The 26964-nt window shown below is 36.7% G+C and overlaps 1 protein-coding gene across 1 annotated transcript; it reads left to right on the forward strand.

The window, feature by feature from the left end:
- Window positions 1–302: 302 nt before the first annotated feature.
- On the forward strand, window positions 303–26964 carry LOC113232510 (protein glass). Its single transcript, XM_026467261.1, has 10 exons — window positions 303–447; window positions 6612–6853; window positions 11368–11576; window positions 14317–14434; window positions 19369–19503; window positions 22711–23121; window positions 23307–23524; window positions 23709–23792; window positions 25599–25703; window positions 26524–26964. The coding sequence occupies exons 2-10, from the start codon at window positions 6719–6721 to the stop codon at window positions 26594–26596; spliced, it is 1488 nt and encodes a 495-aa protein (XP_026323046.1). The 5' UTR covers window positions 303–447; window positions 6612–6718; the 3' UTR covers window positions 26597–26964.

Here is a 26964-nt window from a genome sequence, read left to right on the forward strand (position 1 = left end):
AAATTACATAGGTATCAGATCACACTAAACGCGTCTCACCACAAAAACAAAAGCTTCCGCGCGCCGCCGGCTATGTTAACCCGATATGCGTTGACAGCCGCTTTCCCGCGCACAATATGTCATGTTTTTTTTTCAGACGAGGGGTTGGATACAAACACCCAATTACGGGGGCGGGTGGACTTGCACTTAGCACTTGATAGATAGTTTAGTCATCAATAGCAGGCGGACAGGACTCGACCTCTGCCTAAATATGTTAATTTAACAAATATATTATTTGTCTATCGCATGACAGTGTTGCCACCGCGCATGCTTTGACCGATATGTTTAATTTAATTAGTGATCGGACGAGTGTTTTGTGAATACTGTGATTTTTATTATATTTGAAGAGTTTTGTGGCTTTTGGATCTATTTTGGATAAAAAGTCTGGAATAATATAAGGGTACAAAGGTAATTAACATTAATAACTAAAGTAAAGCTACAATGGAACAGCGCATTTGTTAATTTTCAGTACCTAGAAAATAATTGGATTAGAAAGTTGTCAATCGACGTATATACATCATATGCTGGAAACACAATACAAAATAAGAAAGTTACAATTTTGACGTTCTTTATAAAACCTAATACAAAATATTTTTAAAAGAAAAGTAAAATATTTGATACCCACTCAACACAGACAGACATGTTACAACGAAGAAAAATAAATTAGAAATGTATGAAAGTTTTAAGAATGAAATAAAAAATAGGAATAGTGAATGATCATTTAATAATATCCAGAATATAACAGATATATGCAAATGGTATTCAATAATGGAAATACTATGGTATGTTTAACATTGAAGAGATAGAACAGAAATAGAATTTTTCAGATTCTTCTTAACTCATCTAAATGGTGAAATTACTAGTACATGGGAGTTTATCAATATAATTATGTATCAGGGTGACGGGCGCTGTGGCAGTACCCCTCAGATCTTTTTGCGATTTAAAGCTTTGAGTGGTACTGTAACGCTATAGGCAGGCGCGTCGCTTACCACCAGGCGTAGGACTTGTTCGTTCCGTCATTAGTTATCGTAAAAAAACCAGTTACATGTATATTTTTAAAATTATGTAAGCCCTTTGGATATACTTTGACTAAAGCTTAGTCCTCTAGTAATCGAAACCTTCAACAAAGCCAACCAGTTTAGGTCCTTACCAGGGAGAAGGTTTAGGTACTCGTGGTCCTCGAGGATCCAGGGTTTCCACTGAATAATATACAAAGTTGCAGCACTGGCTGGCTAAGGTTGACGTATTTGACTTTTGTGCAGTTCTCGGTTACTGTGGCAGCGGTCTGTGTCAATGTTCACAGAGGTCGTATTCCACACTAGCAGACTGCCCAGTTTCTATAAACCGACGACGTTAGTACCATCTGGCCTTGTTCCGAAAGATGCCAGTGGATTCGAAGATAGTTTAGTTCCGAATATTATGTTATGAGTGTATGTATTTAGTTACGAATATAATGAAGATCGAAATCGAATTCCGCACATTTTATTCTTGTCTTTTGTCAAGTTTACCTACAACAGTCATCACGTCTTTTTCACGTAGTATAATTTACGATTGAGTATTTTATTAACGATTATTATGTACAAAATGGGTCATACACAAAATGAAGTTTCTATTTGTAGAAAATAAAAAATATCGATAATTTTTAAAAAACCAGATATTTTTTGTTAGATCGTAATGATAATATTAATATAATCTTAAAAAACTAGTAGTAGTAACAGAGTTATGGCACTTTTGATAGTATTTGCAACCACAGAAGTGACAACAGTGCCACAGAAAAGAACAAAATTAGTCGCACCTTATTATATATATTTAATTAGTTGAACCTTAATTTTTCCAATCTCAAAATGTGGACATTGAGTGTGAGCTGCGCATGAGATGCTCAGTCTTCTTGCGTGAAGTATATAAGGTTCCATCGCACTCCAAGACACTTGATGTATTTGAAAAGTTCCTTTGAAGCGGCGGACACTATTTTCATATGCTATATTTTGAATTTCTGGCACATACTCATCATCAACGGGAATCACTACAATACCTTTGCAATTGGTTTGCATGCATTCAATGAAACTGTTAATATTGGTAATGTCCTTTCCGTTCGCGACAGCATTATCACAAATGCGTTTTATACAATCCCCGACATCGTCACTTTCTCGTGGCCCGCCTCAGTAAAGTGCCATATTATTTATTCAACGTTGCAAATTTTTCTTAGATAATTTACGATCAGATGAAACATTGTTTTATTACGGTACTGAGTCGTAGGTCCGTCACTCATTATGTGTAGTTCCATTAAGTCAGGAGACAGTAATTTGATTTGGTCTATTACAGGTTTTAAATGGGCGCAAATGAGTCATGCCTTAAATTTTTAGAGGCAGTACAAATAGATGTAGTGTTTTTGTTATTCAGAGGCGGCTGAGAATCAATGGTATTCCATTGATTCTCAACCGCCTCTGACATACATACATATATACTGTACGTGTGCTATTGTACACGCATGTATGTAAAGAGAGTTGTCCTTTAGATCCACCGAAATGAGCTAACTGAATTTCTGTTGCATATTTATACCTGTAATTTTCGGAGAAGTTTATATGGAGCAAACCATTTGAGGGTGAAAGTGATTGTGTTATGAACCGAATTGCTTTGAACTGGTTAATAACATTTGCAAGATGTTGCAGAAATATGTCACATTACGTATAAAGTTGACGAAGAGTTTATATCGCCGTTTTTTGGTTCTGGCTGATCAACTTTTTACTTTATATATTAATTTTATTATTATAAATAAAATGTCCATACCAAATCTGATCTATTGGGGGTATTACTTTCTATGTTTATTGTCTCTATTATGTATTTCGACTGTAGGAATAGGGGGTCAGTCTTTACACATTATAAATTTCATACAAACATATTGAGAATTTTTACACACACATTAAATACATGAAATAGTGTACAAAAATATACTTAAAATAGAAGAAAAGGAAAAAAATACATTTTCACCACACTCTGTTGAAAATAGTATTAATAATCATAGAGCCCTACCAGCCCCAGGACCGTTATGACTTTTTTTAAATTCCTTTGCGTCTCCACCAGCTTAGGCTAAACTGCTGATATAAATGTCGGTTCGGTGACTCGCGCCACATTTCTCGTCCCAAAAAAGTGGAATTTCCAATTTTATTTATTAGAACCAATACTCTTATACATGAAAAAAGGATTAGAACTAATATAAATGTAGTGGGCTTGTGACTCGCGCCACATTCCTCGTCCCAAAAAAAGTGGAATTTCCAATTTTATTTATTAGAACCAATACTCTTATACATGAAAAAAGGATTAGAACTAATATAAATGTAGTGGGCTTGTGACTCGCGCCACATTCCTAGTCCCAAAAAGAAGTGGAGTTTCCAATTTTATTTATTAGAACCAATACTCTTATACATGAAAAAAGGATTAGAACTAATATAAATGCAGTCGACTTGTGACTCGCGCCACATTCCTCGTCTCAAAAAGAAGTGGAGTTTCCAATTTTATTATTAGACCCTATGCTCTTATATATAAAAAAGGATTAGAAATAATATAATTGCAGTCGGCTTCATTACTTTTAGCCTCTCTCGCAAGAAAAGGGGGTTTGAAGATTTTGTGTGTATCTATGTGTCTAAAGCTGTGAGTCTGTACCTATATCTGTCTGTACCTATATATGTTATTATAGCTTCAAAACCAATAGACTGATCCAAAGCGATTTTTCTTTATTTAAATGCGAATTTAATCGGTATGGATTAGTCACTTGATATACAAAAAAAAAAAGGAAAAGGAGTCAACCGTTTTCTATCAGAGGTTACTAAATTTAATTTTTATAAGGTACTTAATCAAAGAGATATCACGATAATATAATAAGTACGCTTATTTAAGAGAGATGTAAGATTTAGAGAGAGATTTCAGATGTGCATAATTTGTTTCTCGTAGTTCGTATTATTTTTGTGAAATGTGTAAGATCACATGTGAGGGTACGAATTCTAACTCTCCTTATTTAAACGTCCTCGCAAGTAGGATGAAACACATTTATTGACACACAGGCAGCGCATCAATAAAATAGTCGCGCTTTGAATGTCCCTCTCTGCGTAATTGTCTACTCACCGCTCTTATAACGTACTATTTCCACGCCTTTTTAACTCTTAAAACGTGTTTTGTTCAGTTTTCAATTAATTTAAAACACGAAATTGCACGCTATATGTTCAACCCGTTCATAGACAGTAGCTATTATATATACCGCTCACAAAAATGTTTCTACTTTTCTTTTTGCCGCCGGTGCTTTACTTATTCAATATAAAACGTTCAATATGTAAATCATTGAATGTCAGTACGCTATTGATACTTCTCTGTCAAGAAAAATATTATGAGTGCACTGTTTAGGCACGAAAAAATTGTTATTCACAGTATTTCGCAATCCTTCCTGTGTCACTACCTCATGCACGTTATGCTGAAGTCGTGAAAAATGAGCGCGGCCACCGCGTGACTGCGGACGCGACTCACGTGCGTCTTTACTTCTATGACTGGAATTTACAAAGGAAGTTCTTTGACCTTTGTTACCATGATTTTCATTATAATAATTTGGATTATTACTATAATGTCTTGATTTTTTATGATTTTTATGGTAACTGTAACTATTTGTTTGGCCATAAGAACTGCGTTTGTAAGAATCATGATAAGAACCGCGGTTATAGGCGATCGGCCTGAACTGCATAACCTGCTCCGATTGCTATGACGACTTACATTTTCATCTACAGCTAGCTAGGTAGCTTCGGGAAGCCACGTGACCTGCCGTGAAGCTACAATGATGTTCAGCCTTGGGTCGGAGAGCCCATCTGCGAATCGCTTGATCGCAGTTTCCTCGTTGAGAGGATATTTCAAATTTAGCGCTGTCCTCATCGGACTGAGCTAAGGTCAAATTTACAAACATCTCCTCTAGCTCCGTTCCAAATGCCTCTATCGATCTACGTCCCTGTTTTGCTCTAAAACACAGCTGTGTTTGTAAAGCTTCTGTTGATTTTTTAGGCAACAAAAACTTCTTAATTAGTGCAGGACTAAATCTGTCACTGTAGAATACTTACGTGCTTTTTAATCTTAATTTAGCACTAGGTGATAGTCGAGTTTTCAATACGAATTCGATCAACTGAGTCTGTGTACTGTCAGTTATTAAGTGTGTAACAAAATGCTATCAATTAAATGTTTAGTTACCAGCTCCTGACCATTCATCATTGGTAACAGCGAAATGGCCGTTTTTATATCAAACGGATTCGCCATTGTTGTTTGAATCCCTGTATATATGTTGAGTGTGTGCGTTATTATTATTATTATATCTATTTTAGACTCTCGCCTTTCCCAAAGCCTAAAAGATTATTATTATTTTATTATTATTATTATTGTTCTTATCTATGAGAGATAATAATAATTTAATTTTCTTATAATTACTCTTAATTCCTCTAAATAAATGTTGAAAATATTTAAAAGTTTTTGAGCTTGGCTTTTGTTCGTCGACCTCTTTATTTTACTAAGACACAATATCTTCCAAACATCTATATAATACCTAGAAGCTTCTTCTAATTTCAATATCTTTTTTACGTCCCTCTGGACCAATTTCACACAAATATTCTCTGAAATAATTCAACTTAATATGAATTTCCTTTAATTGCTCTGACATAGGTATTTAACATTAAACATGACTTTGTCTACCTACTACATACCTACAAAAATAATAAATGAATATTCTAACTTACATTACAACATAATTCACTCCGGACGTATGTTGTACCGCACGAAAGTAGGTCACGATGACTCATGAAGTGGTTTTTGGCGTTGTCCTCGCTGATTCCATGGTTGACACGATGCGCTTCGTCGTGGTGCTGCATGCCGCAATACTGATTTGTGTGCTGGGCTGGACTTCGTGGGTCGGGATTACCCTAGACACCGCTGCTATATGGGCCGGGCTATACCCTGGACTCCGTGGGTCGGGATTTCCCTGGACACCGCTCATACGGTTCTCTCTTCTTTTTTGCAGTCTTCTATAATATTGCTTCTACGATTTTTCTTCTTTAATTCTTCTTCTATAGCTTTTCTTCTATGATAATTCTTGTATCTAATTTTTCTCCAATCATTTTTCTTCTATAGTTATTCTTCTTCACATTCTATAATTTGATTTTCTTTTTTGATATTAAATTTTCTGTTTCGCAGTCTTCATTATACTTATATTACGTTGTTCAAATTAAATTTCTTTAGCTGTCAAATTGCTTCACAAAAGATAAGCTCGCTGGTATGGGTCGCCATCTCATATATTAAAAAGGATGGTATTTGATAGTGAGTGAAGTACGTTGATTTAAAGACACATGTTTATTGTTCGGTCTCCAGAATATAAATGACAAAATATACGATGTAAAATAAAACATAATTGCTAACCAAGCAATACGCACAACATGTTGCAATTAGACTATAAATGTAGTCTATCTATACTACAAACTAGCATTTCAGTACCTAAGTATATGTGTGCGTATGTTACCTCTACGTAAGTACAAAGTTTACCTTGACAATTTCAGTCATGCCAACGCGGGACTACAAGCGTCGGAAATAACAGCATCCTAGGATGCGAGAGGCGTGGACCGCTGCTGCGCGGTAAGAATGCGCGACTACAGGGGGCGGGGCCATGGACTGCTACGTGCCCAACAACCCGCAGTTCGGGCTGGCCGAATGCTGCGGTCACGGCCTCTGCTGCGACTCGCTGCAGTGCACCTGCCTCGACGCTCAGCTCAGGGAGTTCCCCGACGAGGATTGCTGTCAGGTAAGATTACTATAGTGTAATTTTCGAAAAATTCTTATAGTGAAAATTTTTCTGGAAAAATATAATTCGAAGGCGAATATTATGTTCTACGTTTAGGTGCATCTTTTGAAGTTTTATTTACAGTGAATTATAAAATAGAATTATATAAGTGTAAGTAAGTTAGAGTAAAACGGGGTTTAAAATGATCGGACAACAGCGAAATAAAAGAATCAGGGGAAAAAACTTTGCAATGACTCCAATGTTTTCAGTATTGTCAACTTTTGACAGGTTGACTGACCAGGACAGGAGTTGACTCTTAAATGTGGAAAAATTATTCGGGAAAATATTTAATATTCTGAAAAATATATTTTTAATTTCATAAGTAAATTTTTGTATAGGTAAGATCCATATAGAAAAACAAAATGTAAGAAGACGCTCAAATATTTAACAAATTACTGAAAGATGTAATGTTTTTATTTCTATATCGTTGGTTTAATTCGTAAAAGAATTTTGTCCAACAATGGAATTACGAAGTTTTCAAATTTAGCCGATAAGTAATTGCTACTAAAGTGTCACTACGGCAATAATTGCCAATTTTATTAGTACCCTTATGGTACCCTTGATTAGAATTTTGAATTGTATTTTGTCAACCCGTAGATACTCTCTGTACAAGTTTTATTATATCTTGTATTTCTCTCTAAATGAATTTGTTTTCTTTAGAGAAATAAATATCTTAAACCATAATTTATATCACGCAGTTCACATGCTTTTTTAAATAGAAACCTACCCGTGAGATTCACTTTTTAAGAATAATGGTCCAAACTAAAACAGTTATAATTTTTTATCCTATTACAAAGCTGAATTCATAATGTGTTAAGTTTTGTTGCAAAATGAACACCCAGCTTTTTATTAGTAGAAATAGTCATGTGACAACATAGACCAATATACGACACGTCGGCTTTACATTTTAGTTATGCTGCAGTTGTTTAAAACTACCTTCACGATGTAATAGCTGATTTTGAGATAGGCCGATATTAAGAAAGCAATCGATAATGATTAAACTATAAATGAATAATCTCAGTACAGAGTACTAAAAAAACCGACCCCAAAAGTTCGAGGAATTACATCTATTTGCTAAGTTTCATTGTAAACGGTTACGGAAAAGTGCGCGAAACCGTCTTCACCCCCTAGTTTTCCAGAGAAGGAGTATTTTCTTCAAATTTAAATGGGACCACTAATGCGGTACCTTCCTTCCAAGAAAAAAGAATCATCAAAATCGGTTCACAAATGAGTTATCGCGTAACATACATACAAAAAAAAACATACAGTCGAATTGAGAACCTTCTCCTTTTCTCGAAGTTGGTTAATAAATAATAAACAAATTATTTAGATTTTTCTCACCACAATACAATTTAACGCGATGCAGTAGCGATGCAGTCGCTAATCGTCAACCTCTACACACGCGCACGATTTTAAGCAGTGATGCAAACGCGATGTAAGCGCGCGACTGCATCGATACAAACGCGCGATTGCATCGCAACACTTGGGAGTCATAGGCGATTGCATCGATGCAATCGCGCGTTTGTATCGATGCACTAGTGCGTTTGCATCGATGCAGTTGCGAGTTTGCATCGATGCAATCGCCTATAAATCGCAAGTGTAGCGATACAATCGCGAGTTTCAGGAACGCAACGGTTTGCATCGCTGCTAAAAGTCGCCCTGTGAAACCACTCTTACCCTTCAAAACTGAAATGGGTAAGGTGGCAGTACTTTCCTGGACGAACTCTTTCACAAGGAGCTGCTACATAAATTCCCATCGATTTCCGATTCCCGTTCTTCACTATTTATTGTAGGTACTTATGGCGAAGGAATAATTACATGAGTTTCCAGTTAGATGATCGAAGTGTGTGTTAATAACATCGGAATGTAAATATAAAATAATGTTATTTTCTGAAACATTATACTTCTATTTAGAACTAGTATTTTATATTTTAACCTCCATTATTTCGGGATCTAACAGTAGATCGAAGCACGTAAGGGTCGAAATACCAACAAAAAACTAGTAAAGTCCTAAAATTCAGGACAATTATTGGGTCTCGAATTTAGATGCGAAAAATGTTGGTATCGATTTCCCTATACTATGAGCGTTATATACGATATCAGGCGACTGTTGTACAGAAAATGACGAAGTTTGAAACACGTTAAATGAATATTTCTTTAGAAGTTGCGACAGTAAAGTTTTATGTGATATTGGCGGTAAATATGTGGCTTATAAAATGATAGGTACTTCTCAAGGTTATTCCCAAATTTAAATATAAAATGTCTATTATTTTCAAAACTAGAAAACATGTAGTTGCATTGCAGACCTAAGCCGAGCGCCAGGAGCTAGGTATTTTCTCATACCATACACAGTTGTGAGGTTTTCGCGATTCGTTACACATTGGAAGTAAAACTGTTATTTTGCGGTTCTATGACCAGCGTAATGTAACGTTGGTTTGTTAAAAAAAAAAACAAATCAACGTAACGAGCCCTTTATACAGGTCCCATAGTCACGGATGATAGTAAACAAGATGACAAATATGGGTAGGTACGCGATTTAAAATCGAACAAAAAAAATAGTTTTATTTTCTCATACTGCGTCTTTTGAAATTAAAGCTGCCACGCGGTAGGTACCATTGCTACGGCGTGCCAGGTAATGAAAAATTTTTCATTATATTGTTATTTGTAGAAGCAAAGCAAACAACGTGCTTTGGATGGCAACGGGAGCTCTACTTGTCATAAACAACGCATTGTAATTTGGTTTGGCTTTCAAGATATTCCCACCAAAAGTTTTGTTTTCTTATCTCGTTTTGCTGATTTCAGATATAAGTAAGAAGGTAATAATTAAATTTTACTAAATTTAGTAATTCAATTACGATATTTCAGTAGCAGTAGAGCTCCTTGTGAAAGAGTTCGTCCAGGATAGTACTGCCCCACCTTGCCTATTTCTGCCGTCAAGTAGTAATGTGTACTGTGTTCCGGTTTTGAAGGGTGCTGGTGAAATTACAGGCACATGGGACTTATCAACTTACGTCTCAGGGTGACGGGCGCAGTAGCAGTGCCCCTCAGATCTTTGCGATTTGATTTAAAGCTTTGAATGAAGAGTTTTAAATCGAAACTCTTCCCTCTGTCCAACAGAAAAGGCGTGTAGCTTACCATCAGGCGCACGACTTATTTGTCCCGTCACTTGATATTAATATTATGAGACGGAGATTGACGGACTCGTTGGTACTATCTATCATAGATTACGGCAATATTGTATATGGTTCCTGTTATATATAAAAAGACTAATTAAAAGAGTTCAGAACTCCTGTGCGAGGTTTTGTTACAGTGTATCCATCTCGTTCTCATATAACTCCATTTCTAAATAGGTACTTTTAATATTTTAGACATGAGTCACAGGCGAAATTTAAAATTGAATGGGCTCATATTCAACTTACGATTGAGTAGTACGCCTCAGTATTTGGCGGATAAATTGAACTGGAATGATAGGGGGAAGAGCAACACTCGATAAATTAGATACCCAATGTTACAAATGCGGATTCGCCCATATCTGACTTCATTCATAGGCAGCTTCGGTTTTGCCGCCTCTAAATGTTGGAATGACCTTCCACCACCAGTGAAGACGGCTGAGTCTTTTTATACATTCAAACGAAAGTGCAAGAAACGGCTTATTTTGCAACAAAAGTCGTCTTGTTCCTGGTCGTTTGTGGAATAGTAATCCGTATAGTCTGATAACAGTCATTTGTACCCTTTGTCGTCCTAATTAGATTTGTTTGTTTTTGCTTCATGTGTGTATTATTATCACTTGTAACCAGTAAATAAATAGTTAGTTTTTAGTTAGATTTAAGTTAGATTAGTGACGTTTGTTTTGTTGTAATTCTTTGCTCAAAATTATGTTCGGGCAATATCCGACAGAGAACACAGGCGGGGACTGAAATACAGCACTATGCTGAGACTTCGTCCTTCTCATCACTCATAGCACATAATTTGTTAGTACATAATATCGTGTGACGTTCAATGTATATGTGTGGGTGTGTTTGATGAATAAAGTCCTATTTAATTTTATTTAATTTATAAAATGATATCGACGGTTATATATAACCTTTGGTGTAATAAGGCCATATCTGCAAAATGACAAGTTTTTAAGAAAGAGGCTGAACGAAACTAGTCGATAACTTTTATAAGTTCAAATGGAAGTGTTTTAAAATTTCACATTACATAAAATTTGTTTCACGTAGTTCGTATTATTTTTATGACATTCACGTAAGTCAATGCTTTCACGCGATAGAAGCACTTTTGACAAACGATTAGCAATTGACATTTTTCGGAGAAAAAAATCACTTTAGGTGCCAATACGTCGAAAGTTACTAGATTGTAAACGCGTTGTTTATGACAAGGATAGTACAAGTACCTTGCTTATTTTGGTCCCTTCAACACTTTGTATGTGTATTAGTTTCCTTTGCAAGAGTTATGGATGAAAGTTTTCTTTACAGCAAGAAAACGAAAACTGCTGCCCAGAAAATGGCGAAGATTTAAACGCGTTAAGCGAATCCATCGCACCTTGCGAGGTGAACCTCGACGGCGATGTGAACTCGGCAGAAGGCGTGTGGCCCACAGAAGACATGGGCTCATTTTCGCTGCCGCCGCTTGAACTGGATCCATTGCCGTCATTATTCCCATTTTCACCTTGCAGCGGATACAAGTGAGTTATTTTTGTATTTATTTACTCTAATATTTCAACTTATTTCTTCTCCATGTCATCATCATCATCATATCAGCCGGAAGACGTCCACTGCTGAATATAGGCCTCCTCCAAAGATTTCTAGACTAGTCGATAGGACGCGACGTACATCCATCGGTTACACGCCGCCCTTATCAGGTCATCCGTCCATCGAATAAGGGGCCGTCCCACTAAACGCCTTCCGGTTCGTAATCTCTATTGAGAACCTTTCTGCTCCAACGACTGTTAGTTCTACGACCTATGTGCCCTGTCCACTGCCACTTCAACTTGCTAATCCTTTGCTTTGAACTATATCCGTGACTTTCGTTCGTCTAGGGATCTCTTCATTTCTGATTCGATCATGTAGAGAAATGCCGAGCGTTGCTCGCTCCATGGCTCGTTGAGTAACTTTAAGCTTTTTTACGAGGCCCATAGAAAGTGACCACGTCTCAGAGCCGTAATCGCTGGCAACACGCACTGCTTTTGTCTTCAAGGACTACTGTATTGTGGGCGAGAAGACGTCCCGGGGCTTTCCGAAAGCTGCCCAACCGGGTCTGATTCGACGATTGACTTCTTTCTCGAAGTTGGCTCTGCCTAATTCGACGGTTTGTCCGAGAGTAGAAGTTACTACTATTATAGGGGTGGGTACGACATGGACATTCGACATAAGTTTCGTCTTGTCCATGTTCATTTTTAGACCCAACTGCTAGGAAACTATTGAGGTCACCGAGCACGGTGCCAAGCTCTTCCTACGATTCTGCATGACCACGATATCGTCAGCAAATCGAAGGTGAGTGATGTACTCGCCATTGATATCGATGCCGAGTCCTTTCCAGTCCAATAACTTGAAGGCATTTTCCAGCGCAGTGGTGAACAGTTTCGGAGAAATGACATCTCCCTGTCGCTCCCCTCTTTGCAATTGGATAGGTCTTGTCCCTGTAAGAGCTCCATATAATGTAAACAAAACGCATGTATATGTTAATGATGCATGTATGTTATTGAATATCCTGAACTTTTTACTGCCATATTTTAATATTCATATATTTTTTGTGAAAATATTCCACTAGTTTGTTGTTATCATTGATACAAAGGTCAAACATGAATAAAACATTCTTTCGATCCGGCTGGACTCGAATCAGCGACTTTTGCGCCGAATAAAATAAAAAAGTTACAAAAAATCTTTACTTTAAGATCAATTGACATAGGGTGTTAGTAACAGAAATATTTAAAATTATCTTGTTCGTTCCGTGGCTTAGTTGGTATAGCGTCTGGCACGGTAAGCTAGAAGACGTCGGTTCGAATCCGGCCGGATCGAAGGGATTTTTTCCGAGTGTTCGATCTTTGTACTAATAATTATAACAAACTAGTGGAATAATTTCACAAAAAATAAATTAAATATCAATTCAATAAAAATTTAAAATATTTAAAATTATGTTTATAGGTGGTGTCTGTTCCTATTTTGACTCATCCCTCTGCAAATCGAAAAGTGACAAAAGTGTTCCTATATTCCCTTTATGGCGGCCACTAGGCTTAGAGTTTGCTGCATCGCGTTTGCATCGCTAAACAATTAGCGACTTCTTCGCTACTGCATCGCTGCTAAAAGCGCCGTGTGTAACCGCTTTTAAAAGAGACATTGCGCGTTTCAATTCCGATCGCATTGTAGAAAACGCACAAAGTTTTTTTCGCTGTTATTACATGGGCATAAATTATCTGACCGGTTTATGCGATTTCGTATTAAGAAGTGCAGTAACTCCCGAAAAGGACATTTCGTATTGAAAATTAAATAATGCTAAAAAACCCAAGCCATAATAAAAAATAATTTCATTAAATTTGCCATTTGCTAAAACATCAAAATATAAAGAAACAGAACGGTACTTGGTACTTTTAGGAACTACGAGAGGGGCTTTGCTGCATCGAATGCAACCTTATTAATTACCTAGTTTCGTGGCCTTGACACATTTTCTCGATCAAAGAAATTAAAAATAAAGTAGAAGCACTCGTTACGCAAAACACTGATTACACGAGAAAGAGAGAACCGGTACGACCTCCAGCAGAAAGTATTTAAAATAACTTGTACACTCGCGTACACGTTATGGTAGTAACGCGACAGTTACAGCGACAACAGTGCGTCACTACTGTTAACAATTAAACGATGAGAAGCTTGTAGGTACTTTCTCATATTGTAGGTACTCCGTGGCCGAACGGTAACCATGCTGGACTGCCAAACAAAAATCAGAAAACACTCGTCTCTTTTAGGCAAGACAGGGCCATGGTCTTAGACGTTACTTGCGGGGTTTGTTGGAAGGACCATCCGCTATAGCAGCCGTAAAGTCGGTTGAGAATCTAGCGCCAAGTAGGTTCGGAGGTACCTTTAGCTGTGGAAACTATTCTCGTGGTGGAGATTTATGAAAGCTGATTTGGGTTTCAGACAATGGTTCGTTATCCTCAGCATATCCAACACGGCCAGTGCACGCGCTATACATATAAGCCTCTTCGACTTTTGCCCAACTATTTTTTAATTTATATGTTTATTTAATCATTTGTACAGGAAAATCATGAAGGCTTTTTCTTTAACATTTATTTAAGAAATATCCTCATCAAATCTTTCTTCAATATTTTTAATTATTCTAGTTTAGACGTAGATACATTATGTAATGCAGCCAGAAAATCTGTTACAATAATACTTATGAGACGAGTTGTTTTGAGAAGCTTCCGTTTTCAGCAGGAACAACGGGGGCGAATGTAGAGAACGAGGAGGGGGGGAAGCGGCGGACGTCCTTCTCTCCTTAAAGCACGCTGTCGTCCATAGCGACTGCTCTTCCGAAGCTGTACACCCTCAGGTATTGCTCTCTCTTTCCACTTCTCAATCAAGTAACATGTGCCAGAAAGGGATGCCCATACATTTGTAAGTTTAACTAATATTTGATAAAGCGTCGTCTTGTTTCAACATTCAAGTAATGTAATAAGCTATCCTTTTCTGTTAAAAGGGGTGGTTTAGGAAAATTGCAAAGGAATAAAGTAGAAATATGAGGGGCGGGCGTTTCTATGAAATTGTTGTAATTAATATAGCAATACTGAGATTAATCTGGCTTCGTATTGTATGGGAATACGTACAAAATCCGTTTGCTCAGCTTTATGATTGAGTTTTTTGAAATTAGCTTTAATTTGATGTAGGTATTTAAAGTTCCTCTGTTGTAAAGGAAACCTAAAAAACAAAAAACGTAAACTTTCTTGAAAAAATGTTCACTTCTTCTAACCGTAATAGAGTTTTTTAATTTTGGGACTTAACATATCGACTTTGAGTAGAATGTTGCACTTTGATTGCATTTGCTTAAACAACAGACCACATAAATGGCTTAAACGTATGTACATACCTACAATGACCATAGGTCGGAAAAAGGTGATACAAATCTATAGATACATGTATAGATATAGCTATAAGGAGTGACATAGAGTTGTTAAAACCACCAAATTTTAATTCATTACTTTTTTCGTATTCCGTATTTCTGGAAATGGTTTTACTGCATCGTAGGACGAGGCTACTCACATAGCAGCTTTGTCCTACGATGTTGTACGACGATGTTGTAAGTCAAAGTTGGATTTTAAAGAAATTCATGTCAAAAAAATGCAATAGGGGAGACGTTCCAAATGTTGGATACGTGCACAATACTGGATACCCCGCTATAATGAAAACTAAACGACACCATCTTTATTTAAAAATTAATACTACTTCGATAATGTAAGCTTTTACCAATATTTTGCTAGTTGTCTACGCCATTATTGCCTTCGCTGTCAACATTCAAAGTGTATTTTTTCAGACCTTGATTTCAAAACGCTGTAAAAGTACTGTAAGTGTTATATCATATTTTGTGACAGTGTGATACCGGGTGGAAATTTGTAATGCCACCTGGAGGGAAAGTACTCTAAATACTGGAGATAGAAATTTTTACTTAAAGGAAACATTCCTTTATTTTTTAAAAGAAATAAAACTGCATTCATAGATTTTCGACAATTTCTAGCAACACGCGGGAATCGAACCCGCTTTAATCTGGAAAAAATGCACCCGGCCCTTTTATTGCATCGATCGATTGTTAATTATAAGATTGGGTTAATTATAAGAATAAAATCTCTCTCACAAAATTGGTTAATTAAATGAAAAAAAAGCCATGAAATCTTAACGTATTTTAATAAAACGAAAAAAATGGTAATCTAACTAATTAGTTGCTCGAAATGAGCTCCATTTTTTTGGATACACAAATTTAATCTTTTAACGAATTCATTTTGAGTAACTTCTAATAACGTGTTGTGATGGAATTGTATTACAAATCGTATTCTGAACCTCAGTCTTCAACTCGTTTACACTCGCATAGGATTTAAGGTAAATTTGATTTTTAACATATCCCCACAAAAAAAATCTAAAGGGGTGAGATCTGGTGATCTCGCAGGCCATCTGGTTATGCCGTTTGTACCAATCCAGGTATTAAAATGGTTACTAATGTAGGCAGTAGTAGTGACTCTGCTGTTATGGGCTGGAGCACCATCTTGCTGCAGAAATATTCGAATTCAACACGAAACATTTAACTCATTTCTTAAAAGGTCCAGTATTTCGAGATACTTGACAGTGTTCAAATGACCTTCGTACACGTGGACTAAAACAACCATAATCTCATAATTCCGCACCAAACATTGAAAGAGAATCTTACTTGACTGTTAGTTTCATGAACACGAACAGGATTCACTCGAGACCAATAATGGTTATTGTCGCGGTTGTACCTACATGCCGTTATTACTGAAGTTGGTTTCGTCAGATCATACAATGTTACTCAAAAAATTCGGGTTACGGCCAACTTCTCTTAGCATGTTTTGACAAAATTGAAGTCGTTTCTCACAATCCCCAGGATGCAATTTTTGCACCAACCGGCCGTCACGATAACATTTATACTTATACTTTTAAGCATTTGGAGTACGCGAGTGTGGTTCTTTCCAATATTTTCTGCAGCATCTCTGCTTGAAGCCTTTGGAAATGTTTCGAAGTATGTTAAAACATTAAAATCGAATTCGGAATAGTTCTGTTGGGGAGTTTGCCGTCGCTTTTCGTAGCTACCCGTATTTTTTAAATTATTTACCATTCTCTTCAGAACGAATAGATTTGGTGCTTGTCGATCCCGATATCTCTCTTCATACCACCGCAGAGCTAAATTTACATTTTTGTTATTTAAAAAATAAGCTTCCATTAAATCAAATAGTTCTTGATATGCCATTTTTACGATGAGACAAATATGAAATTTATTTATTTATACATTGACTTACAAATAAATGGACGACGGGTCTAATACAAAAACCACGAAAAAAATGTCCCAAGTCAACCTATTCGAAATTTAAATTGTTATGTCATCGCAGTATCGCGCTGTCCGTAGAACAAATGAAGACTAAAGCGGAGTGTCGCGCTCTGTATACGATTTTAGCGCCTTACAAGTGCGGACACTTTTTAGCGCGGACCCGACGTCCATATAATTGTAAGTCAATGTATTTATAGGAAAACTATCAGTACTTAGAAAGGATATGTAAAAACAATCAAATGGAAATAACAAAAGACAATCCCTTTTCAAATGAAACATTCCATATTTAAATTACCTCATGCCACTGACCAAAGAGTCTGCATTACAAACATGTGCAAATTGCAATCTTCTTATCTAAATAGTACCTACTTCATAATTTTAATGGATAAATGACGTCAACGATAATTAACAAGTAATCTGATGGACCTTTGAGTAAAAGTGCTTTAACTTGACCCATTGAATTTATAAATCCAGATTTCATGGTTTGTAAGAGAGATTTCGTCCTCATAATTGACCCTATGGATTGATTTAATAAAAGTACAGGGCAATTTTTAAAGATTTTAGTGGGTTCGATTCCCGCGCGTGGCTAGCAATTTTCGAAAATCTTTGAATAAAGTATTATTTCTTTTTAAAAATAAAGGAATGTTTCCTTTAAGTAAAAATTTCTATCTCCAGTATTTAACGTACTTTCCTTCCAAGTGGCATTACAAATTTCCACCCGGTATAACACTGTATACTATCGCATCGTTAGAATACTTAACGCATTTTAGCGATAATTTCGCAGGTTTATTATTTTCTTAACCGATTATTGTACAAGTAGGTAGTTACCTCAATGTTGGATACCTAGGTATCCACAATACTAGATATCCGATATTGGAGTATACATCACTGGTTGTACTGTGTCTTACACATTCAAAAGTTTAATTATTTGTTTAGATGGGGATCATTAAAAAAGATGACCGTTTAGATCTTTTTTTGCCTACTGCTTTCGCAAATTTAAAGGATCGTTTATATACATGCCCTGGTTAATAGAGTGTACCCTATACAGGATATCCAATATTGAATAGCGTACCCTATACTGGATACATACACTTAGGGTACATGTGAAAACATCGTTGATTTTTCTTATTAAAACAAAATAAATATATAAAAAATAAATGAACATAGATATAAGTTTCATTCATTTTCTAATGTAAAGCGTTTAGATGGACGATGACTGTGACTGCAATAAATATAAATATTTAAATATTAGATATATTAGTGTTTTTTTCCAATGTTCAAAAAGTATCCGATATTTGCTACGTCTCCCTTACATAACTGACTTTTCATTGCATTAAACTTGCTAGTTGAAAGAAATAATTATAGTTGGTACTGCTACTAAAATGATGATTATGACGAAGACGCTAATAAAGTTAATGCAGCTGATGATGCTTGCATATAATGCTAATGGTGCTGATGATGCTAATGATGCTAGTGATTCTGATGGTGCGGGTGGTGCTGATGAGGCGGATGGTGCTAATTCTGATGGTACTGATGATGACTATGCTAAAAGTGCTGATGATGCTGGTCGTGCTGATGATTGTGATGGTGCTGATGATGACTGGTGGCTAGGCGTGACTCAATATTGGCATCAGCACCATCAGAATCATCAGCACCTTCAGAACCATCAGGACCACCAGTATCATTAGCACTTTTAACATAATCATCATCCGCACCCTCAGCATCATAAGCGCCATCAGTACCATCAGCATCATCACAGTCATCAGCACCATCAGAATCATTAGCTCCTCAGCACCATCAGAATCAAAGCACCATCAGCAGCATCAGCATCATCAGCTGCATAAACATTATTAGCATCTTCGTCATTATCATCATTTTAGTAGCGGTAGAGGTCCTTGTGAAAGAATTTGTCCAGGGAAATACTGCCACCATATATATGCTTATTTCTTCCGTCAAGCAGATTTACTGTTATGAAAAGTCAGTTAATTACTGCATTATTTTACAGGGCACCACTAGAATTACTTTAAAATCCAACTTTGACTTCCTAGCTGAGTAGTTTTGTCCTACATGACGGTATAAAGTTAGAGGCGCATTGTACCTATATCCTCTTCCAACAACCTGCCACGTCTTGGTGCAAAAGCAAAGTAACGATGAAATAGTAATAATAATAATAAAATAATAAAAATTTATTTAATATAACTTAGAATTAACAATTACATATTTGAACCATGATCCCCACACTATAATAATAATAAAATTTATTTATTTCCACAAATTACAAATAGATACAATAATACACGTAATGGTTTCAGAAAAAAAAAACTACGCCTGTCTCGTGGGAAGCAAAGCAATAGTCAAATCAATCATCTACCAACCAACGATTAATTAATTGCTACCTTATACTACCATGGTGCAATTAGAATTTCTGTCTACAGATGATGGTGAACAGCGGCAGTGGGTACCCGTACTACGAGCACTATGGCGCCGCGCCGCTCTTCCCTACAATGAGCGTCAATGTTTCTATGAATATGACCATGCATGGCTGTCCACCAGACCAGCTTTGTTCGCAGGTTTACATTTATTTGTAACATATTATAAAAACGTTTTTAGTTCAACAATAGTATATGGAAATATATAATATAAATATAATAGACCGAAAGTGACGATGAAGTCGATAATGGAGCATGCACACCTAAATAATGCCTATTCCCTCTCGCCTTGAAAAGGCTCATGTTCTAGCGTTCAAGGAACAAGTCTGCAGGCAAGTAGTTCCACTCTTTAGCTGTTCGCCATATAAATGTGGGAGCGAAACAAATCGTGCGAATCCTTGGAATATCCACAACATAGAGATGAAACCCCAGCCTACGTCTGGTCCCCCGATGATGGAAAGGGGAGGCGGATTAATTTGTGCAATTCCCTCGCATACTCTCCGTCTGAGGGAATTGCACTCACAGTTATACATTGACGGATCTTGTTCCGTTACTCCTAACAAAAGTGTGTAGCTAGATGAGCTGTTGACTGTATATTTTTATGTTGTTTAATTAGAAGTACCTCTATGTACTTATAATAGTAAATCGGAAATAATGATGTAGGTAAGTAATCAATACAACTTCAAGAAAAATTTCCGTTGTTTACATAAACGGGTTTAGTTTTATATAAAACGAGCCCTGTACCCCACCTACGGTGGGGTCGGGCTCGGCCTGCGGCGCGTGGTCGGTTGCAGTTTACGGGGTGTGCTAATGCTCTTCGGTGGCACAGCAGTTAGTACTATGGGCGCTTGATGAGGAGGTCGATTCCCGATTTATTCCAATTTAAGAAACGAACATTTCTACGTTGGTTTTGGTCTGAGTATTCTGGGTTATCGTTGATTTGGTATTCATAGTTCAAGAAAATCGGCAGTAGTTTGGTAGTAGTTTTTTCTCCCTAAATACTTCTCTTTGGCATAGCTTCTAAGAAAATGAAATCTAACATAGAGGCGGTTGCGATACAACAACGCTATAATAAGTATCTCATTTCCACTACATCGGGAAGCATGCTTTACATTTTTACAATTGTGAGATCTTGTACTCGTAATCCATTACGTTCCGTATATTATCTCCATTGGATGGCGTGCGAACGTTTCGGGCTTCGACCTCCGCGGACCTCGGCCTCCGGCCTCGGCGCTTTTGGGTTTGTTTTAAAAAAAATTAAATAGCTATTTAATGGCGGCCATACTTAAAAATTGCAAAAATATATTTAGACCACGAATTATTATCAAACAATCTTAGAAATCTTTTCGTGGCAATTTTCAGTCCGAGCAAAGCAAGTTTTTTCAATAGCCATTTACATAAAAAATTACGGCTATATTAAAAAACGGCAGAAACAACATTTTTACAAAGTTTTTTAAAAATTTTTACAAAACATTTTTAGTCGAATTCGAAGAAATTTTTGTCTACTACCAAAAAAGTTTGTAAGGCAGCCATATTGAAAAATGGCGAAAAATAAATTTTTACTGTTAATCATTATGAAACACTCATAGAGACCCCGACATGTCCACTTTCAATCGAATTAGAGCAAATTTTTATCTGGCGCTAAAAAGTTTGTATGGCAGCCATATTGAAAAAAGGCGAAAAATAAATTTCGACCGCAAATTATTATCTAACACCTATAGAGATCCCCATATATCGATTTCCAGTTGAATTAGAGCTAATTTTTATTAGTTGTTGAATGGCGGCCATGTTAAAAAATGGCGTAAAACCATTTTTGATCACAAATTATTATCAAGCATTCCTAGAGACCCACACATGCTAATTTTCAAAGGGATCAGAACATTTTTTTCTGCCGCACTTCTAGAGGCCATTTTGAATTCGCCATCTTGTTTTTTTAACCCAGGCAGTTGACCACTATTAATCTCTATGACATTCCTTCGAGCACCTCCTACCTATCTCTAATAGTTTCCGTGATAGGAGACTTTGAAATTTGTATGGCGGCCATCTTATTTATTTAAATTTCGAACATTTTTTACTTCCGGCGGAAATTGACCAAGGTATACCTCATAAAAGTGCAGAAATATTCCCTCCATATATATAGTTTTTGCAGGCCATTGATCACTCTTTCATATTTTCCACATTTAGGTCTTCTCATATTTGATTCTTTGCTTTGGAATCTATCCGCGTACAACGGTATAAATATCTTTTTTCCACTATATCGGGAAGTATGCGTTCTATTTCTATCAGTTAGTAAGAACTTGTAGCTTTATATATATAATATTTTTCATAGTTATGTTCCCTCAATTTTAGATTGTCCCGTCCAAAATTTAAAAGTTTTCGTAATCATTTTTCATAAAGCTCTTTTATGTAAGTTTATTTAGATGTTTTACAGCGATAATACATATTGTATTTTAATAATAATAATAATAATAATAACAAGAGTTTAAAATAAATACGAAAATAATAATAATAATAGAACTTTATTTCAACAGATTGTAAGGCCCTGGCTTCTGAGCTAGGTTCAATGACCTGTGTTACGGAAGTCAGTGTTTTCTCTCATAATTAGTTACACTTATTTTATATGTAATTAAAAGCAATAAAAGTTTGTTCTCGACATTCTCACTATGTCCGGTTATATCAGTATTGTACCCGCATTTTCTCGTAAATTTCTACAAATATTTTTTTGTTTTCTGTTTCCTCCATTCTGGGTAGCTTTTAAATTGGTTTTGCTATACGTGTCTGGAATGAAAAATTATCTTGTTTTGGAACCGGAAGAAAATCTGAAACTAATCAATTAACATTATTTTAGAGATTTCATTATAATTATATGAATTTCTTAAAAATACAACTAATTAGCAGTAATTTCATTTAGGCAGTCTCCATACCAATTACCTACAAAAAGACGCGCGTTTCGCTCATAGTACACGGACACAAAGATTTTTCTAACCTACTTATAATTGCGACTCCGTGTCGACAAATGTGGTGACATCCTTAATATCAGTTTGATGTGGTAAGGGTACCTAATGAAATGGACGATACGATTTGACGACATCATGGCTAGGTTAGAAGCTTTCCCAAAAATCTTTGAAAATAAATAGAGAATATTTCGTTTCTGACGTTGAGTTTCAGTGTTAATTTTATTAACACATGCATAATCCTTCTAATACAATGGAAGATTTTTTCAAGACAACTACGTTGATCGATATTGTTTATTTTTACAGTTGTCAATGTGCCATGAAAAGAAGGAGTTTGTTAGCTAGTGCTTATCTTGCAATTTTCCGCTTACTAAAACAATGTAATTCCTTACAGGTACAATGGAATCAAAACGCAGCACCTCCATCAGTAAACGTCGTATACCCCCAAACACAAAATGTCATTAATCCTAATGCTTATCCCTCTGCCACGTATTCCTTTACCGCTGACTTCCGCTCTCCTAACCAATCTGATCCTTTAATTACAGCCACATCAACTTTTAAACCTTTGCAGCTGCAGAACACGCAAAAACCTAATTCGAATTATCCCCTCTTCTCACAAAAATCCAATTTTCCCCAAAAGTCTCTTGGTCCGAACTTGAAAAGGTCTCCGTCAAGAATTTTTCTGCAAGAAGGGCAGAAGGACAATCAAAATATGGGGAATGGATATATTTTTAATCATCAAGGACAAATGCATCCACAAGAATACGGTTACACTACTTGTGTTAATGCTACAGCTAAAGTACCTGTGAGTGTTGAAAACTACCGAAACATATTATTTACTTCATATTTATACATTATAACAAATAGGGATAAAGAATAATTTCTTAAAAACTTTAAACATTCATAGTTGTTGGAGTAGCTGCATGATGTGAAAGTATTAAAATCAGCTCAATGTCAATGGACTAAATCAAAAAGTCTCTTTTTCCGTAGTTGGGTTCATTAAGTGGTTGCTCAGAAGATGATGAACAGAAACCCAATCTGTGTCGAATCTGCGGCAAGACTTACGCCAGACCAAGCACACTTAAAACTCACCTTCGCACGCATTCTGGAGAGCGGCCCTATAGGTGCGGGGACTGTAACAAGAGCTTTTCTCAAGCTGCGAACTTGACTGCTCATGTAAGAACTCATACGGGACAGAAACCTTTTAGGTAAGTGAATTTTAAAGACAGACTTCTAGCCATTTCAAAATCTGTTTTTAAGGTTTTTCTAAGATAGCATATTTAAGTGCCAAAATCAAGTAATTGTTGAGTGCTTTTTTGTTGGTTCGTAAATATATAAGTGACAATAATTAATGTAGGTATATCAAAATTTGATTTATTTATTATGTTCTAGGTGTCTTATCTGTGACCGAAGGTTCAGTCAAAGTTCAAGTGTAACCACACACATGAGAACACATTCGGGAGAACGACCATATCAGTGAGTATCAGGAGTTCTTTAATTCGCGGTGGTACGGTTGGTTGTGGAGGTCCACGTCGGGCGCGAATTTTGCCTTATAAGTTAAATTATAAATTTTTTGTCAATTATATGCTACCATTTACTATAGCCATTCTGACAAAATTACTAGACAAAATGGATTTTTAATGTATTAAGACAAAATTGACCCTTAACATGGAATCAAAATTGTTTGCATTGTAGTCGCATCAATGATTCATAAAACGTTTATACACTCGAGAGCAATGAATCCGGGTCACTAAAAGAATCCGAAAAATCTCGGAAACTAAAAATGCTAGGTTAATGCAATAAATTGTATTTAATAGACAATTTAATACTCCTTAAATGAAGGTATTAAAACTTTTTAGTTATTGTAAAGTCATATCATAAAAAAATCAAATATGAAAAGGGAACACTTTCGAAGATGGAACTACGAAATTACAGCATTTGTTTTTGCTTTTGTTTGTAATCTGTCATTTATGTGGGTACATAAACCATGTTGATAGTGCTTAATATTCATTATTTAAGCTGAAATCATGTCGCTTACACTTGAAGAATGCACCAGAATACTTACATTGGTGGAAACTGGCCGGAGTCAGCGCGATACAGCCAGGACTGTCGGTGTGTCGCTGTCAACAGTACAAAGAGTTCTCCGACGTTACGAAGAAACTGGTTCTAACCTACGCAGACCAGGAACGGGCAGAACTAGGTGTACCACAGCACGAGAAGACCGATACTTGGTGAACACCATGCTTCGAAATCGCTTTCTCACAGGAGCTGAACTCACAAATCAGTTTCGACACCTCGGAGGAAGTAACCCAAGTGCATGGACAGTAAGACGTCGGCTTGCTGAATCTAACTTAAAACCCCTTAGACCTGCAAACGGCCCTAAACTGGAGCGTGGGCATCGTATTTCAAGACTAAGATATGCCCAGAACCACGTAAATTGGAGTATTGAAGATTGGTCGAAAGTTATGTTCTCCGACGAATCAAAATTTATCCTCTACAAGCACGATGGAAGACACAGAGTGTATAGAAGACCAGGGGAGAGATTCAAGCAAGCATGCATCGAAGAAAAAGTAGCCTACGGTGGTGGGTCTGTACTTGTGTGGGCCGGAATTTCTTCTGAAAGTCGCACAGAGCTGGTGATCATAGAAAACGGCTCTTTAACTAGCGAAAGATATGTAGATGAAATCCTCAATGAACACGTTGGTCCATTTATGGTCAATTTTGGTGAGGATGCTATATTTATGCATGACAATGCCCGACCTCATACAGGTAGGATTGTAAATGACTACCTTCAAGAGATGAACATTACTTGTATGGAGTGGCCTGCGCGCAGCCCGGATATCAACCCGATCGAGCATGCTTGGGACGAGCTAGGGAGATGCGTAAAACAACGAAACCCTCCCCCAATCACAGGAATGGGAGAATATTCCCCAAAATCGTATAAGGAACTTGGTGTACAGCATGCCAAACCGCCTAAACGCAGTAATGGAAGCACGAGGAGGCAATACGAAGTATTAAAATTCAAGAAAATCGTAAGTTCAAAAATTTCATGTTTCCTATTTTTGTTTTAAGGAGAGATCAGCAGTTTTTTTTCTTTATGTAATTTTGTGTAAATAAAATGTATGGTGACTCATATTTTTTTTACTTTCATTTAAGGAGTATTAAATTGTCTATTAAATACAATTTATTGCATTAACCTAGCATTCTTACTTTCCGAGATTTTTTGGATTCTTTAAGTGACCCGGATTCATTGCTCTCGAGTGTAATATTTTTTTGTAACAGGTGCCGTTCTTGCAAAAAGGCGTTTTCAGACAGTTCAACTCTGACGAAACACCTACGGATACATTCAGGAGAAAAACCTTACCAATGCAAACTGTGCTTATTGAGGTGGGTTTAAATAACTACTGTGATACATTTTGTATAAGGTACTAAGTGACGCTACGACTTGTGCACCTAGTGGTAAGCGACACGCCTATTCATAACAATTGCAATGCTACGCAAAGCTTTAAGTCGCAAAGACCTGATAGCATTGCCAGTGCACCCGTCACTCTGAGACAAAGTTGACAATCATTCATTTGCACGCTTAAGGCCCCTATATATGGTACGATATGTATTCATTATCATGACTGATCGAAACAACGAATCGATTGTGTATGTTTATGTCGTGAACGATTAACTTGAACGCCAGGGGAGTAGCGACGGATCGATACGATTATCGTGACGATCGATTGAATCGAAGAATCGCCTATATGTATAAGGGCATCTCTTTACCTTCGAAATCGGAACGCAGTAATACTCACATTACTACTTGGCGGCAGAAACAGATAACTGGGTATTTGTTTTTATAATATCAAGAGACGGAACGGATAAGCTACACACCTGTTCTGTTGGACAGAGTGAAGAGATTTGATTTAAAGCTCTTCACTCAGAGCTTTTGAAATCACAAAGATCGAGGGGCACTGCGCCCGTCACCTTGAGACAACATAAGTTGACAAGCCCCATGTGCTTGTAATTTTACCAGCACCCTTAGTACCCTTCTAAACCGGAACGCAATCATTTTCACATTAGGTACTGCTTAGCGGCAGAAATAGGTAAGGTGGCAGTACTTCCCTGGAGGAAGTCTTTCACAAGGAGCTCTACTGCCACTCCTACTCGATTTTTTATTGAGTATAGGTACGGTACATTACACGTGATTATCTGTTTTCAGGTTCTCCCAATCAGGCAACTTGAACCGTCACATGCGTGTTCATGGCAACATGTCGGGTAGTATGCTGGGCTGACATTTGCCGCAGCGTGGCGTGCCCGCTGTTTACATGTAAATCCGAATATTGTGTATAATTGTTATGTCAATGGGCTATCCATAAATTAGAGAAGTACGCGACATTCTAGTTGTGACTAAATAAATGGAAGTTGATGACGACTCTGATCATAATCAGAGTGACATTATTGAGTGACAATCGTTTGTTATCCGTCATGTTGTTACTTTATCTAATGTATTGATGCCGCACAGGCTTACAAAAAATGTAATGAGTGAACTAGGTACGTGTTATTCAGATCTAATGTATTATTTCCTATATTATAAGTATTGTAAATAGGTTGTAAGAATTAAGCGTTTTTCATTTTTTAGTTATATTTTAAATTCAATTTT

Source organism: Hyposmocoma kahamanoa, unplaced genomic scaffold (genome assembly GCF_003589595.1).
Source record: "Hyposmocoma kahamanoa isolate Upper Pololo Valley unplaced genomic scaffold, ASM358959v1 76, whole genome shotgun sequence".
Classification (NCBI taxonomy): Eukaryota; Metazoa; Arthropoda; class Insecta; order Lepidoptera; family Cosmopterigidae; genus Hyposmocoma; species Hyposmocoma kahamanoa.

Excerpts from the sequence above, each read along its gene's own strand:
- LOC113232510 (XM_026467261.1), top strand. The coding sequence starts at position 6,719 with ATGGACTGCTACGTGCCCAACAACCCGCAGTTCGGGCTGGCCGAATGC. Across the intron at positions 19,504-22,710 it reads CAGACCAGCTTTGTTCGCAG|GTACAATGGAATCAAAACGC; the intron begins GTTTACATTTAT and ends AATTCCTTACAG. Across the intron at positions 23,793-25,598 it reads TCGGGAGAACGACCATATCA|GTGCCGTTCTTGCAAAAAGG; the intron begins GTGAGTATCAGG and ends TTTTTGTAACAG.